The sequence below is a fragment of the Tyto alba genome, unplaced genomic scaffold, assembly GCF_018691265.1.
Source record: "Tyto alba isolate M040663 unplaced genomic scaffold, T.alba_DEE_v4.0 Super-Scaffold_22, whole genome shotgun sequence".
NCBI lineage: Eukaryota > Metazoa > Chordata > Aves > Strigiformes > Tytonidae > Tyto > Tyto alba.
Genome location: NW_024881296.1, coordinates 16,540,838 through 16,557,165, shown reverse-complemented (window position 1 = coordinate 16,557,165; position 16,328 = coordinate 16,540,838). Strand labels below are relative to the sequence as shown.

General features: G+C 38.2%; 1 protein-coding gene across 2 annotated transcripts in view; it reads left to right on the top strand.

Moving 5' to 3' along the window:
* The first annotated feature begins 313 nt into the window (after nt 1–313).
* Nucleotides 314–16,328, top strand: part of PACRG (parkin coregulated) — a 232,791-nt gene continuing 216,776 nt past the window's right edge. The window contains exons 1-2 of one of the 2 annotated variants that reach the window (XM_042796179.1): nt 314–622; nt 900–1,088. In XM_042796179.1, coding sequence (XP_042652113.1) covers nt 942–1,088 — 147 coding nt within the window. In that variant the 5' untranslated portion in view covers nt 314–622; nt 900–941. Of the gene's footprint in view, nt 637–899; nt 1,089–16,328 lie in introns of both variants that reach the window. The other variant, XM_042796178.1, reaches the window with a different exon arrangement.

Genomic DNA, 16,328 nt, shown 5'->3' with positions numbered 1-16,328 from the left:
CGTCGGCGGCAGAGGGGCGGGCAGGAAAAGGCGGATCTGCATCCGGGCTCGCTCGCTCGCTCGCTCACTCACCGATCATGGAGGCGGCGGCGGGGGGAGGAGGAGGAGAGGATGGGAGGGGAAGGAGGCGCTCGCGCGTTCCCCTGCACCCTGAGCGCCGGCGGGATGCGCATGCGCCAGGGCGGCCGCGGGGCCCTCTGGGTAACGTAGTTCACGCCTCTTTCCCACCGCCCAGCCCTTCTCCTCACGGGGCCGCCTTCCCCCTTCCCCCCCGCCGCTCATCTCCCCGTGCTAATTACTTTCAGTTAATTTCCGTCGCGCGGCGTTAGCGCCTGCCCGCTTCCCGCTGTGCCCGCCGGCACGGGCGGGCTTGCCGTCGGCGTTTCTTTGGTTAACCACCCGCTCTCCCCCACCCCTCTCCGCGCGCACGTGACCCCCGCCGGCGAGGCGGCGGGTTGTTGACGCGTTGCCTAGAGACGGGCGCGAGGCCGGGGACGCGTGCAAGCGCCGGCGGCGGCCCGCGCCCGCCCCGCCCCGCCCCGCCCGCAACCGACCCCGCCGAGGGACCCTGGCGCGTGGGGCCGGGCGTGAGGGAGGCGGCGGGAGGGAGAGGCCCCGGGGGGTATGGAGGAGCAGGTAGTGGGGAAGGGCTGGGGACGGGGGAGAGGGAGCGGGGGGACGGGCTGGGGGACAGGGGAGGAGGGCAGGGGAGGAGGGCTGTCGGGGGCAGGGAAGGCGCGGGAGCGGGTGGGGAGGTTGTGGGGGGCGCAGGAAACTGGGGTACACCCGCTGCGTTTCCTGACTTACCAGCTGGGGCGTTGATGGATGTTTGTTTTTTTTTTTTTTTTTTTTTTTTTTTTGTTGTTGTGGGTTTTTTTTGTTTTTTTTTTTTTTCCCAGTCTGTATTTTGCCGCTTGGCCGTCGCGGATGCTGGTGGGGAGATGGTAGTGGAGAAAGCGGGTTCAAGCCCTTCAAAGCCCGTAGGTGACGGGTGCCCCCAGCAACAGAAGCCCCTGGGGCACGTGAAGAAAATCAAACAGCAGGTCTCCGATGGATTCACTGTTAAAGCCATGATGAAAAATACTGTGGTACGTTTACTGCTAGTATAGAGGTGATGTTAATTAACTTCCATGTCCAGGAAGCATAGCAAGTTAGGGCTGGTGATAAAGCATGTCAGGAAGGTGTGGGATTTGCTAAAACTTCATCTGGAGTTTGCTGGTTCTGAAATTACCTTCAGGCTTTACAGAAATGTTATCATAAGGTAACTGTCTGTGCCTGTGGAAATTGTGATGCTTCGCCTCCAAGCATATTGCTTTGGTGCCACAATTTTTCTGTATTGTTTTGTATTGACAGCGCACCTTCTATTAAACTCTCAGCCTATAGAATTGTGTGCAAGCCTTACCGCCTCACATTTAGCAAAATGCTGTCAAATAATACTGTAGTAATATTTGAGAGTGGTTTTATACACTGGCACAATGTAGTGTAAATTTGATGTGAATATCACATAAGATGGCAAAGATCTGGAAAATACATTCAGTTTTAAAATAAGCTTGCAAAATAATAAAAAACTCCCACATGGTATAGGAGAATACTAAAATGGAAACAAACATTAGTTTTCCAACTCATAGTTCAAAGACAAGAAGAGTTGATCCAGCAAGCTTCAATTTCAGTAACAGTCCCAATTTCTAACGAATTTAGAGGTATCTGAGTAAAAATGCTAGGATAAGGGTCTTTCAAATTGCTTTATATTGTTTTATTTGTCTACTGCTGTCAGATTTTATTAATTAAAAAAGCTTCAGCTAGCACAAGATGCAAATCTTCAACATATAAATGGATGAGCTAATATGAACACACATATGTGTTTAAACTCCTGAATTGTATTTTTATTTGGACACAGTTCAAGGTGTTAGCAAAGTCTTGTGTTCTCAAGGTTTTTTTAATTCTATATGTTCTTCTGACAACAGTTAAGAAATACATTATTTTCCCTTGTTTTGCTGAAACAGTCTTCTGTGAGCTGTCTCTCTGGACTTATCTGTAAGAGTATCCTCTTAAAAACCCAAACAAGCCCATCTTTAAACACATTTTTAATGGAGTAGAAATTGTGTACATTAAAAAATTTTTTGTTATTAGTAAAACTAAAAGATGTTTCACCTTAGTGGGAAAAATACAAGAAAATAACAACAAAAAAACCCCTTTGTTTTAAAGATTGTTTGTTTTGTTTGTTTTTAATTCAAGAGATGTGTGAAATAGACTATTACACTTCAGCGAGTTTAAGGATTCGTTTTTTGAAAGACTTTGCCTCTTCTCTGGGCAAAATTCAAGTCATGGATATTTGCACATATTTGTGTACACCTAGATATGTAAAAGACACTTGATTTTGTCTACAAGAATCAGCAGTTTCAGTGGAGTTTGAGAAATATATAGTTAATTTTAAGAAAGGAGCTTTGACTTGTGAACATAACTAGCTATGAGTTTAATCATGATCTAAGTTTCTTTTAAATATTTATAGAGTTTTAATTTTTATGACTGCAATTCTAGCTTCCTAAACAGTACCAGAATGTTAAATCATGTAGTACTGTCATTAAGCAACAGCAAAAAGGTAAATCTGCTGCCTTTTTCACATAGACCTCATGGAGACCATCTAACCCAACTTCCCGTTTGAAGTGGGCCTATCACTAGCACTCAGTCACGTCAATCATGGATTTCCCTAGCTAAGCTGGGAAACCCTCCAACATTAGAGATTCCCCGACTTTTCTGGTCAACCTGTTTCATTGCTGCCCCCCACTGCCTGACCCCCCTGCCTGTCCCCTTTCGCCCTGTCAGAGGTAGGGTGGACAGTGGTCTGACCAGCTCCACAGGTTCTGCTCATAACTGGGTAGGAAGCAGTGAAACTGTTAGAGGTCCTGGAAGATTCACAATGTCAAGGCTGTATTTTGCAAAAGCTCCGAGTGAGGAGAGGCAGCCACTGGGATCATTTCCAGTCAGTGTGCAAAAAATCAGGATAGAGTAAGGGATATCTCACTGCCACTCTGTCTGTGCAGAAGTGGGTGTCCCTTTTCTCTTTTCCAACAAGTGGTTAAATGGAGCTTCAGATTAATAAATACTCACTTGTCAGGGGTTGACATCATCGATGAAGTTCTCATGGAAGGCTTAGGAATTGACTGGAGGGTTGAGAACACAGCAGGCAACTATAGTTAAGACATGGCAATTCTTCTCGTTAACAGCATAAGGCACGGAGTTGTCAGCACCATGTTCAGCATCTCCAGGTCAAACAACTAGTTACAGATTAATAGCCTTTGGTGCAAGCATGAAGTGAGTCATAAAATCAGCAGAGAGTCTAACAGATTACCATTATGCATATATGACTGTAAATATTGTAGTAAAGGTTCCAGAATTCTTTGATGGTGCTTGGGCAAAGAACATTTCCGTAAACCGTATTTCATGAAAGTTTCTGGATAACTTTTTCTTCTCAAGTCTGCTTTCACAGCCAGTAGTAACTACAGAAATTGAATACATGCAGTATTCAAGATTTTTCTCATCTCTGGCTATATCTAAAAATTATTTATTGAAATACATTACTTAATATATATTCACCAAAAAAAATTGTTCCTGAACTGAAGAAAGTGTTTTGCTTTATGTTATTCCAAAACTAAACTCATATAGCAGTTTAGATTAAGAGCAAGATCCAATATAGGTCTTCTACATTAACAAGTTAGATACTGTGACATTTACATTTTAATTGTTTTGTCCTCCAAGTGGAATCAAGAATGCCATTTCAGGTGCTCATGCTTCACATGTACTGCTACACATGTACTCTACTGAGTAGAATTAGGAATATAATTAAAAATTAACATACAGACTAGCAAGTAGATAAGTGTCTATACATGAATGTGGGCAGCAGGAAGATACTTCTATTCACTTCCGATCCTCTCCAAGTGGTTATTTTTCCTATTTTCTGCACTCGTACATGAGAGAATAAATGTTATTGCCCCCCTTTTCTGTAATAAACTAGTGGTAAAAGCACCTTTTCAAGGAGAGGATTAATTTTGTTGCTTAAAGGGAACTGTAGAAAGGGAATTCCAGTCTATCTTCCAACTTTTGAAAGATTCTTAACCAACAAATTACAAGATTGCTGAGGCAAAAAAGATCGCAGAGGGAAAAGTCTCCATATGTCCTTTCAAAGTGCTGTTACTGTGATACAAAGAGATAGGATTCATAGGGCTAGAAAGTGGCAAGCTAGGGATTGAGGTAGGCGAAGCTCCTGCTACCACAAGGCTCCTCTGCCCTGCTCTCCTCTGTGCCCTCACTGCATGCTTCTGTCCCCCCTATTGCATTTATATTGGTGTTTCTTGCAACCACAGAGGAGGTTGATCAGCTCTACCAGCTGTTAAACTAACATTTAAAAGGAGAAGGGGAGACAGGAATATGTTGTCAGCACAATCTGTGTGGGTGGAAATGTCCCTCTTGGCAACATCGCAGTCTTAATTGATTTAAAACCAGTTATGAAATGGAGTTCTAGCAGAGTAATTCCGCAAGCATTTAAATTAACATAAACTTGGATGACAATTGAAAGGTGTGGTTTTCATCCCTGGACATTTATTCTTTGTGCAATATAAACTTTTGTATGGTCACGCAGTGAACTAGACTGGGGTCCTGGTTAAACCTAGATTAAAAGCAGTTCAGCATTTTTTTTCACAGCAATGCAGACTTGACGCACAGCTCAGTAACAGTATAATCTAATAAAAGTTGTAGCTGCTACAGTCCTGCCTGCTTCTGCTGCATATTTATTTGTCCCTCCTCCTTTGTGCCAGTATACAGTCATGCAACTGAATTGATGAGGCACTTCAGCTGCATTAGATCCAAACATGAAAAGCTTCAACACAAAGAAGTTTTTATTTCCCCTCATAAAGTTATGTTCCTTTCCAATTCCATGCTTGTTTTTGCTGTAATGACCACACTGCTAGTATAATGTAAAAGCAGAATACACAGGAAAAGTACTAATACTTAAGACCATAATGTCTTCTAAAAGCCTGTATTTCATACTATGTTTTCCAGCTATAACTTACATGGCTTAATCATACTGCTCTTGTTATTTTAAAATACTTTAAAATCAGCCCTTAATTTTCACAAATATGAGGAAAGGTTGATACTGTTCATAGTGGCAGTGCCAAGATGATAAGATTTGTTTAATATCATCAGACATGAAGAATCATGTTGTTTCGTTTATGAAAATCTGTTACACACTTGCATCTCGAGTAAATAATTTTTTTAATAATTCAGTCATGATTTAAAATAGATAATAAGTAAATTACCAGTTAGACTCCATTTCATGTTTTTGATTGACATTTCTTGTCTTAAATCACTTAATTTGATTCACGATCTTTTACGTAGAAAAAGACCTTGAAAGGTTTTAAATTTCATACCTAGAGGATGTAAATGTAAATTGATTTTAAAACATTATGACAATGATGTTTCAAGACTCCTCTACTAATCAGTTTTTTATGAACTAATGAATAAAATATTCTAAGTGGAGACAATTACAGAGATAGTTGTCAAATTCTGTAAATTCTTTCACTGGAATTAATCTATTTTAAACTTTGCAAACTGAAACTGATATAGAAGAGCAAATGTCAGACTAAATTTTTTGAAGTATATGAGAGAAAAACTCTTACATGTTTACAGATTTCATACAAGTTAAAATTCTGCAGTGGTATGAGTATGTGGGTATCTTCAGCTGGTGTTTCACTGAATGAAGTAAGCATTTTTTAGTTTTCAGATGTTTGACTGCAAGTGTAGGAATTCAGAGCAAAGTATTAGAAAACAGTTAATAACAATAGTCTCAGAACAAGATTTTAAGACATCAACTTGCTGAGTAGGGAATTATCTAAAATCAGCATTTCCCACATGCATCTGTGAATCCCTCTAGAGCTAGCTGACAGAAAATGTGAAAGAGATTAGTTAAGAAGCATATGCCATACACCTTTCTCAGCACCCAGACTCCAGAACAGATTCCAAAGAACATATGTACATATTCTTTCTTTCAACTTGGTATCATTCATTCCAGCTAAGAAAAATCATGGCCTTTATGTAGACTTCAGCCTTTATCTTGGTCTTCTCCAAGAAGTTGACTGGCAATGCTATACGATACCTGGAGTGAGTTCAGTGAAGAGCCATCAAGACAGGGTTCTGGAGCACATGTTCCATGAGGAGAGGCTTAGGGAACTGTATTTTTTTCCGCCTGGAGAAGAGAAAGCTACCAAGGTATCTAATGGTATTAAATCCTAACAACTTAATGGCCTAATAGCTGTGAGAAGGTTGTCAGAAAGATAGGGCCAGTCTGTTCACTCTAGTGAATGATGGGAAGACAGAAGATGTGAGTTGAAACGAGGTGTTCAGGATGGTCAAAAGCTTTTTCACCATGAGGATAGTCAAGGAGTGCATCAGGTCTCCCAGAGCTGCTCAGTCTCCTTGAAGGTTTTCAAGACGCAGGTGGAAAAAACCCTGAGCAATCTGGTCTGATCTTGGAAATAATCCTGCTTGGAGAAGGGGGTTGGACTGGAGACTTCCTGACGTCCTTTCCAACCTGAGTTTTCCCATGATTCTACTACTTCTTCCATAAGGTGGTTGGTTGTAGCCATTCCATGCCTTGGCTACTACTAAGGTCAGACAAATTAGTGATGAATAAGTGACTCCAGTTGGGGGAGGAAAAAGCAAAAAGGCATTTGACAGTTTTTGCTTTAATAGCTTTGCTGCTTGTCTGAAGATGTGATGTGTTGGGGGTAATAAATACTACAACTGAGAACTTTTCTGATAAATCAGTCTCCCTTCTGACCCTCATAAAAATTATATAACACCATATTGTTCTGATTATAATAGTGAACTACATCATAAATGTAGGATTGACTTTATAAATACAAGTGAGTAAGCCTGCATCAGTGCTTGGGTAGCAGCAACATGTGTTTATCAGGTGAGATCCCTACTGCAGCTAATTCTTCTTATACGGTCTGCTCCAACAAGTATGTGGCGAGCAGTGCCGCCAAGCACACAATGAATGCTGCGAGGAATTGAAGCAGCAAGCTGTGTCTGTAGCTGTCAACTTCTGGATGCTGTCCCTTGTCTCACAGTCTTCCCTTGTCACTGCTGGAACTTAAATGACATTGGAAGCTTTAAGTGAGCGAAGGAGACAGAAGAGGTAGCATAGTGGCATTTGCACTAGAGAAAGTAGTGGGAGAACACTGGGGAAACAGGAGAGGAACTAAATGTCACTCCCCAGAATTGGGGACCTGGGTGATCACTAACCCACTGTGACTTTTGCTATGGCTGTTCTCCCCAAACTTGTGCACTGATGTTCTGAAGCCAGTTGTTGCTTTGTTGCAGGCGGAGGGCTAGAGTCCATACCAGGGAAATGGAAGTTTTCTTTCTTCTCCTATCTGATACTTCCAGTTAATGTATATGCCTGGTCTTACTGAAGTGATCTGGTTAGGCTTTGAAGGGGTCAGGGCGGTTTTGGTTTTTTCATTAAGTTTTCTTAACCATTTTGAAATGCCAAAACAATACTGTTGGTACATTGATAAAATTTCTAGACAATGTGATAGAAAAACTACTGTGAAAAACTGAGTGGTTCCTTCCAACAACAGTTGATTCCTTTATATACTTAACATTAATATAAACAGTTTGGCATAGCTTTTCCTTTTGACAGCATAGTTACATATTTTTTGCTGGACAATTTACTGCTCTCTGCTAACTTCCTTTCCTAGATAAAATACATGTGAGATAAGATGAAATTATAAAGGTCCACTATGCAGTTACAGTGTGCTGAAGGCTGCATTGTGGAAGTCTTGTGTTTAATAGTTACACTCCGACTCTGTGGATCCTTTACAAATATGCTTATTGTAGTTGCAGATTTTGATCTCTGATGGGTGTAAGTAGAGGGGATGCGTGTAAGTAGAGGAATTGCTCTTGAGAGCAATGTAATTCTAGAGTCAGAAAGGCCTTCTATAGAACTTCAATCAGGCCTCTTACTTGACAAAACAGGATTCTGATGCAATAATAAAACTTGCCTGAATTATAATAGGATAATAAACACACAATTTAGCTTTTCATACATTTGTGATGGTATTTTTTAATGTATATTTAACAGTTTGAATGCTTGTGTTTGAAAGCAAAGTTTTTTCTTTTAAAAGAAAAATGACTCTTCATCCATGTTTCTATAAGGAGTGATGTCAAGAACTTGATAACAACACTGAATACGGATTTGTTTTCAGTTTGATAATAGAAATATGTCGATAGCGTATCATGCCTTAATTGAAAACTGATGTCATTAGCCTGTTTAGAATCCAGACTAGTTTTGGGGCTTTTTTTTGTTTGGCTTTTTTTTTTTGGTTTTGTTTTTGTTTGTTTTTTTTTTTGTTTGCTTGGTTTTTTGTTTTTGTTTTTGTTTTTTTTTTTTTTGTGATAGAGGGCTTTTTATCACTTGTCTAGAGTAAACAATTCTACACCGCATTAAGTACAACGTTCTGCACAATGTGTGGCAAAATTAAAACATATAAAATATATCATAGAGGGTGCAATAAAAATTCTTGAATGCATTGAAGGAAGCATGGCATACTGCTAAGATCCCATGTAACAGCATTTGGAGGAAACTTATATTTTGATGCCTATTTCATTAATCATAAGCATATTACTGAGATTTTTTTTGATGTGGTTGGTAGGTAATTCATAGTATTTTGCACAAAACCCAATGTAAATCCAAATCAAAGGGTACACTATTTTTCTGCCTACCTTGTGTGCTTAAAACATCCACTGGTTTTGACTTTATCATATTAACATTATAATTTTTGTTTCACTGTGCATCTCATTAGAATATGAAAGAAAGAACTACTTCTGCATGAGTTGCTTGGATTTGCCCGTGTGTTCTTTAAAGTATCTGTAGGTATTGTCTTCTAAAGTTTAGCAGATCTTTTGATCTTTCAATAACTGTTCAGATAGGATTTATTTTCTGTTATTTCCATGCAAGATTTGTCATAATGACAGCTGTATTATTAATCCCATGTTTTACAGAATTAAATGTTATTCCCTACATACTTTTTTTTAGATTTAAGGGAGTGAGTGAGCAAGGCCCCATGCAAGGAACATTCCTGCAAGGGCTTATGCAAGGAGCATCCCTGCAAGGCCATGCAAGGCCACATGTGCAAGGCTGGTGCAAACTCCTACTCCCATACATGTGTGCACTCCCAAGTGCAGCTGCTGCAGCTCCCTTTTTATAAGACTATTTTAGAGGTGTTCTAAAAAATCCAGAAGCTTTGAATTAATTTCCTTTCATTGTAAGTTTCATTGCATAAAATTAGGTGAGATACTTTATGATCCAAATTTTCTGTTTCAAGACTAATCATATTATACTTATTTAGAAAAGACTGGTGCTCTACATTTAAATCTTTAGTAAAATTAAATTATGCCCTGGCTTTTCTTACAGTCATCTTGCTAATGATTTAAAGTGACACTAGTCACTTTACATTGGATATTGGAGATATCCAATAGAATATCACATGTAGAAGATATTGGATATATTCTCAGCTGAAACTATTTAGTCAAGGGTGCATTCATACTTTACTGTCATTGACAGCCAGAATTTGATAAACTTTTTTTTCACAGAAGTTGAAGACATACATTCCTACTTACCAAAGCAGGTCTATTGTTCTCATTCTTTCCGTGCTGTTCTCTACTGCTCCATGCTCACTTTTTCTCTGACTTTCTTTACTTATCCTCCAGATGTGTCATTTCTTCCTATCAGTAGATTTCTCTTGCAATGATGTTCAACAGGTGGGTTTTTGAGGGGGAGGACAGTTCCACATAGCTAGAAACCTTTTAAGCAATGTACTTAGAAAGCTTCTACCTGGATCTTATTAGAATACCCTGGATAATAATTTTTACTGTAAAAGATCTCAAAGCAGTGAGCTCATTATACTTTTAAATTGTAACTTTTTAAGGTATGACTGAAAAAATATTTTTCCCAGGAAGTGTACATGTATTAGCTGATTTTTTTACATCTTTTATATAGTGTTTTACTAACTCATCTCATGCCCTTCTAATTTGGGTGCCCTTCATTTATTTTGTCAGATTTTAGATTAATAGTTTAAGGTCAGAGGAACATTTAATATAACTTGATTTGATCTCCTGCATAATATAATCTGCTAAATTCAGAAAGTGATTTTTATATGAAATGTGTAATTTCTAATTGAGCTACCAGATATGTTTTTTTAGAGTAATACAACCAGAAAGTAATGGTGGTGTTAGAGAGTCCATTATATCTGTAAATTATGCCAATGTTTATCTTGACTAATGCAGTACCATTAGAAATTTGCAGTCCAGACCCATATATGTTTACCACAAAATAATCAAATTTCACTGTGTAAATATTTTTGAGTTAAACAACCACTTACAGAGAGATAGTATCTTTAAAAATCCACAAAACTAAAGTTTTAACATGCTTCAGACTTCTATTTAAAATCTGTTTGATTAATTATTATTTTATGAGCTTCTAGTATGACTTTGGACATACTTAACATGTATTACAAAATTATTATTCAGGACAACAATCAAGTTTTAATATTTTATTTGATAGCATCTGAAGGCTTTTGGTCATCCAATTGTTCATCCAATATGAAGAATTCAGAGAGTGCACTAAAAATTTATAACATCCAGCACTTTGATTTAAAAAAGCAAAATAAGTTCAGTTGTATCAGTGGAAATCAGTGAGTTACAGATTTAAGCTTGCATGAAATTTCACAAACTCTTCTGTCTACTGGTATCTGACAAAGGAATCTTTAAAACAGAAATATTAACTGTGTGTCAACCATTGACAGTACTGTGCCTACCAACTGGATGCAACATTCAAACCTTTGGATATAAATTTGGCTGAGGAATTACTGGGTTTTAACAGGGTTGCTTCAGTTTGGATTGTCATTTTTCCTTTACCCTGTCACTGGATAGAATTGAAATTTTTTTCAGCTTAAGTGAGAAAACAAATGGCCCTTTAATAGCAATAGAAAAATTCTTCCTCTATTGTAGAATGTTCCATTAGGCAGTAATAGCAAAGTGTGTATTGGGGGATATATTAAAATACATTCACAGGAGTAATCACTCAATCGCCACTAATAAATCAGTTAACTCTAGATTTTTGGCCGTTTGGTATTCCTTAAGATGTTCTTTATCAGGATATCCTTAAGTAGGATTTAGATGATTATTCCCCGTATTCTATCCTATTTGCTCTTTTGCTTCAGGCAAGTGGAACTTCTTTTATACTCTATAATTTTAAAAGCTCATTCTCCACCATTTCTTGAAGAGGTGAATTGCACATCTTATCCATGTGATTAATATAAAGACTGTAAATCTGATTTTTAAATATCACAATTATTGATTTATAATCAGTGTATATTATATCTATTATCTATCCTAAAAGTGTGCAGGCCTTTCTATATTTACTATATAAAATTTAAATAAAAAAAAATATATATATATATTTCCATGATGCAAGAAGAACCAGAAATGTAATTAGTGTTAACAGGACCACATTAATTTTACTCTACATTTCTAGATTATGTAGATTTCTGCTTATGCATCACAAGTAAAATTTCAGCATATTAATGGCACTAATAAATATTACAATGCAGTGATTGAAATGCTTTCTGAGTATTGTATCATTTGAATACTAGCTATTTTTCACTTAGAACTCCAGAATCTAAGTTAGAAGAAGTTTGTTGATAACTGGCTTTTCTGTGTGGAGAAGGACAGATGGCTAGCTGCTTAGCTATATTATTGGAATTATATTTGCTGGTGATTAGAATAAATGTGGGTTGAATATACCATTTTATTGCTGGGTTAGAACAAAGCTAGATGAATATGTTTAATGAAGGTAATTGGAAGATTCAGTATTCAGCCATCAGGTAAACCAGACCTACTTTGTTAAACTGTGGAAGGAACATGACTAGAAAGTGGCTCTGGTATCTCCCTTACTCTTCATAATGAAAGCAAGTGTCCTGTTTTATACATGTAACCTTTCAAGCTTCAGGTATTATTGTATATCTTAGCTTCTGTTGATTTTATCCTTTTGGAAGTTGGCCTTTTGCTTTTTGTCATCTTTTTGAACATGGTTTCATTAGTATTTTATAAAATCTGTCAGGTATAGGAACATAAATAGAGAAAACATGTTGAAAAGGTTGGTAACCAGTATTCTGTAACTAGTGTAAGTGAAGAGTTATTTACTCTTTCTTTACTTTTTTTAATCATTGCAGTCTGATATTTTGTTGGTCTTGTGATCGTCTGATTTGATGAGGTCTAAAGGGTAGCAGTCGTCTTCTGTAAAGCACTTCAGCAGTCTATAATCATATTAGCCATCTTTCATTACTATTTCAGCAGTTATAGTAAGATGGTGGCAGTGTATTGATGTCAAAACTAACTTCTCTGTCTTCTGTAGTTTAGTTTGTAGACAGTCAGCCTGCAATGTCAGTAGCCATTCAGCTTCCTTTTGACCAAAAGGACTGCAGTTAAAGTGAGCAGGGGTATAACTGAGCAACAAATTACAGTGAATATGAATTAAACAAAGCAACCCTAGAGTTACATGGCAGAAGTCAAGTGTTACTAATTCTCTGAATTATTACCTCATAATAACTAGCATCCTGAAGATGTTCCTCTGTTATTAAATTCTTGCAGAGTGAGTGTGTTATATGAAATGCTGAATAACATTTTTCACAGTGTGTGATTCACATTGAGTACTTTATCTCTGGTAATCAGATCACATTGCATAAAGGAAATGTGTATGTGGTTGAATCAGGCAGATTTTAGAGGAAAATGGTATTTTAATTTCATTTGAAGTAATATTTAGAAGAAAAATGGAATCATTAAGCAACTTTTCTACATTTGAAAAGGGCAAATTGTGCTTAACAAATTTGGTGATCTTCTTTGATGGGGTCACAGCACTGATGGGCAAGGGAAAAGCAGCTGACATCATCCACTTGGACTTGCGCAAAGTATTTGACAATGTCCCACATGACACCCGTGTCTCTAAATTGGAGAGACATGGATTTGATGGATGGACTACTCAGTGGATAAGGAATTGGGTGGATGGTCACACTCAAGGAGTTGAAGTCAACGGCTTGATGTCCAAGTGGAGAGCAATGACAAGTGACATTCCTCAGGTGTCAGTATTGGGACCAGTGCTGTTTAACATCTTTGTTGGTGGCATGGGCAGTGGCAGTGGGATTGAGTGCTCCCTAGGCAAGTTCACTGATGACACCAAGCTGTGTGGTGTGGTCAACATGCTGGAGGGAAGGGATGCCATCCAGAGGGACCTTGATGGGCTTGAGAGATGGCCCTGTGCAAACCTCATGAAGTTCAAGAAGGCCAAGTGCAAGGTCCTGCATATGGGTCAAGGCAATCCCAAGCACAAATACAGACTGGGCGATGAGTGGATTGAGAGCATCCCTGAGGAGAAGGGCTTGGGGGTATTAGTGGATGGAAAACTGAGTATGAGCCAGTAATGGGAACTTGCAGCCCAGAAAGCCAACTGTGTTCTGGACTGCATCAAGAGAAGTATGTTCAGCAGGTTAAGGGAGGGGATTCTTCCCCTCTGCTCTCATGAGACCCTACCTGGAGTGCTGTCTTCAGGTCTGGGGCCCCCAGCATGAGAAAGACATGGACCTGCTTGAGTGGGTCCAGAGGAGACCAAAAGACAATCAGGGGCTGGAGCACCTCCCTTATGAGGATGGGCTGAGAGAGTTAGGGTATTTCAGCCTGTAGAGGAGAAGGTTCTGGAGACACCTTATAGCAACCTTCCAGTATCTAGGAGGGCCTACAGGGAAGTTGGAGAAGGACTTTTTACAAGGGCCTGTAGTGATAGGACAAGAGATAATGGCTTTAGACTGAAATAGGGTAGTTTTAGATTAGATATAAGGAACAAATTCTTTACTGCGAGGGTGGTGAGGCACTGGCACAGGCTGCCCAGAGCAGCTGTGGCTGCCCCCTCCCTGGAAGGGTTCAAGACCAGGCTGGACGGGGCTTGGAGCAACCTGGGCTGGTGGAAGTGTCCCTGCCTATGGCAGTGGAGTTGGAACGAGGTGATCAACCCAAACCATTCTATGATTTAATGGGTCACATCTTACAGACTTTTGGAGTTGCATGGTTGACAGAAAGTTATTCAGTAAAGGGAAAGGCCAATGATTAATCATTTTCAGTTTTACCATGTCTCTAAAACACTCTATTTTTTATGGAAAAAAAATTTCTAATGCAGTTTGAAATTTATCTCCAAATCATTAAAATAATAATGATTAAAAACTATAGTTTGTAGTTTCTATTATAAAATATTGTTGCATTTAACCAGATGTATAGCTAGTGATTCATTGCGCTGTATTACAGGTGGATTTATAAGAATTAACACTAAAAACCTGAAATGATTCAAGGGAAATCAAAAGCTTTCAAGTGTTGTAGGTTGACTGAACCTAAGTATTTTACTTAATGTCCTCATTGACTGAACCTAAGTATTTTACTTAATGTCCTCAACAGTCATTGTACTTTACCAACATATTTATCCGGGCACGTGAAAAGAATCCCATTTGGGGCAAAAATGGAAGTTAGTTGTACTACCTTGTTCAGCTTTTAGCTTGTCTGTTAATAATAATTCCATACTGCCAATTGTAATGACAGCTTATGGGGTAACTCAGAACTAAAGAGAGCCACCAACCTAACTCAGCAAACAGTAATCATATATGCACAACTTTCTCTCACTGTTGTGGATAGGGTAAAATGTACCTAAGGGCGAAAAAGCTTAATATTCTATTATAAAATGTTAGGATGACAAAACTTCTGTCTGTATTTTCTCCAAATGTTGCCAAGGAATGAGCTCTTTTCTTCAAATCATAAAAAATGGTATTATGTTTTAAGATTTATTTTTTTTTAAATCAGCATCCTAAAGAAAAATGTATCCTCTTCATCAGGATGTATATTTTAATTATACTCAATGTAGCCTATGAATAAATAATATATTTTCTATAATGCTATTATATAACATTTGCTTTATCACTTACTATGGTTTTACAGTGATGGCTATAGAGTTCCATCAAAGTTTGCATTTGTAAGGTTTTTCATGAGTATTTATGGAAAAAGAAGGTAAGGTACATAGAACCTGATATTTTCCTGTGCTTCATTTTTTTTTTTTTTTTCCAAAAGATTCTAGAGAAAGCAAACCATGTTATATCAATTACACAGTTATGGTTTTATGCTTACACAAAGATATCTATATCTCTCAGGATGCTTTTATACTTTAATATCCAAGATCACTTTTTGTTTTGAGCTACTTATATGTAGACTCCTGAGCCCACGCACATTTTCATTTTCCTTGTAGAAGTCAGATGAGCTGTGTACAAGCATAGGCATCCATTTGAACCCAGATCATTAAAGATCTTGGTATAAATTAAAAATTTTGGAGATATTTAGGATTTGTCTGTAATCCTGGCAGATGTCTGATTTAAGCATGAGCAGGAACATAACAGTTTATGATGCTGTGATGTGAAGTTCACTATAGGGAAGCTACTGAGGTTAGTACTGGGGAATCCAGTGAACTTTCATGCCAGAAACTGTAGACCTGCTGATGGTTCCACCACCTGTGTCAGTGCAGTGAAAGCTGGTCCACAATGTGCTTCATGTGCTGTGGTAATCCTTCTGCTCACAGTGGAGCACCTTCACAACACAGGTCTATCAGATTTTTAACATGTGTCTAGTTATGCTTAATATGATGTATAGTAATATGTAAAATATGTTACTGAATTGTAAATACATGTAGTTACACAGATACTTGGTGCAGATACCTGTACAAATATAACTTGATGTTCTTGTATTTGCACACAGACATAGCTATATTCACAGTTAAGTTACTTTGATACATTTATCAAATTCTGGTTTCATACCGTTTGGATATGTGGTAATTTAAAAACCAAACTGGGGCATTTTCAGATATATGGTTGAGAAAATGTGTATGCAATCTTAAAGCCAATTTATCATTATTTGTTACTGTACTCGCATAATGAATTAGGTTATATAGATGTGCAAGGATCATTATTAAGCATTTTTAAAGAGCTTAACCTTTTAGTATAGAATTAGTATGAGAAAATTTAGCCCAAGGATTGCTTTTCCTAATTACAAATTTTCAAATGTAGGAGTTCATAATGGCAGTATTTCTTGCGCTCCCTCCTCTTATAGCCTTCATAGCATAGTGTGGTAGCTAATAGGGGCACTGCTAGCAATCCTAATACTTAGATGACATAGCCTTTTCCATTTTA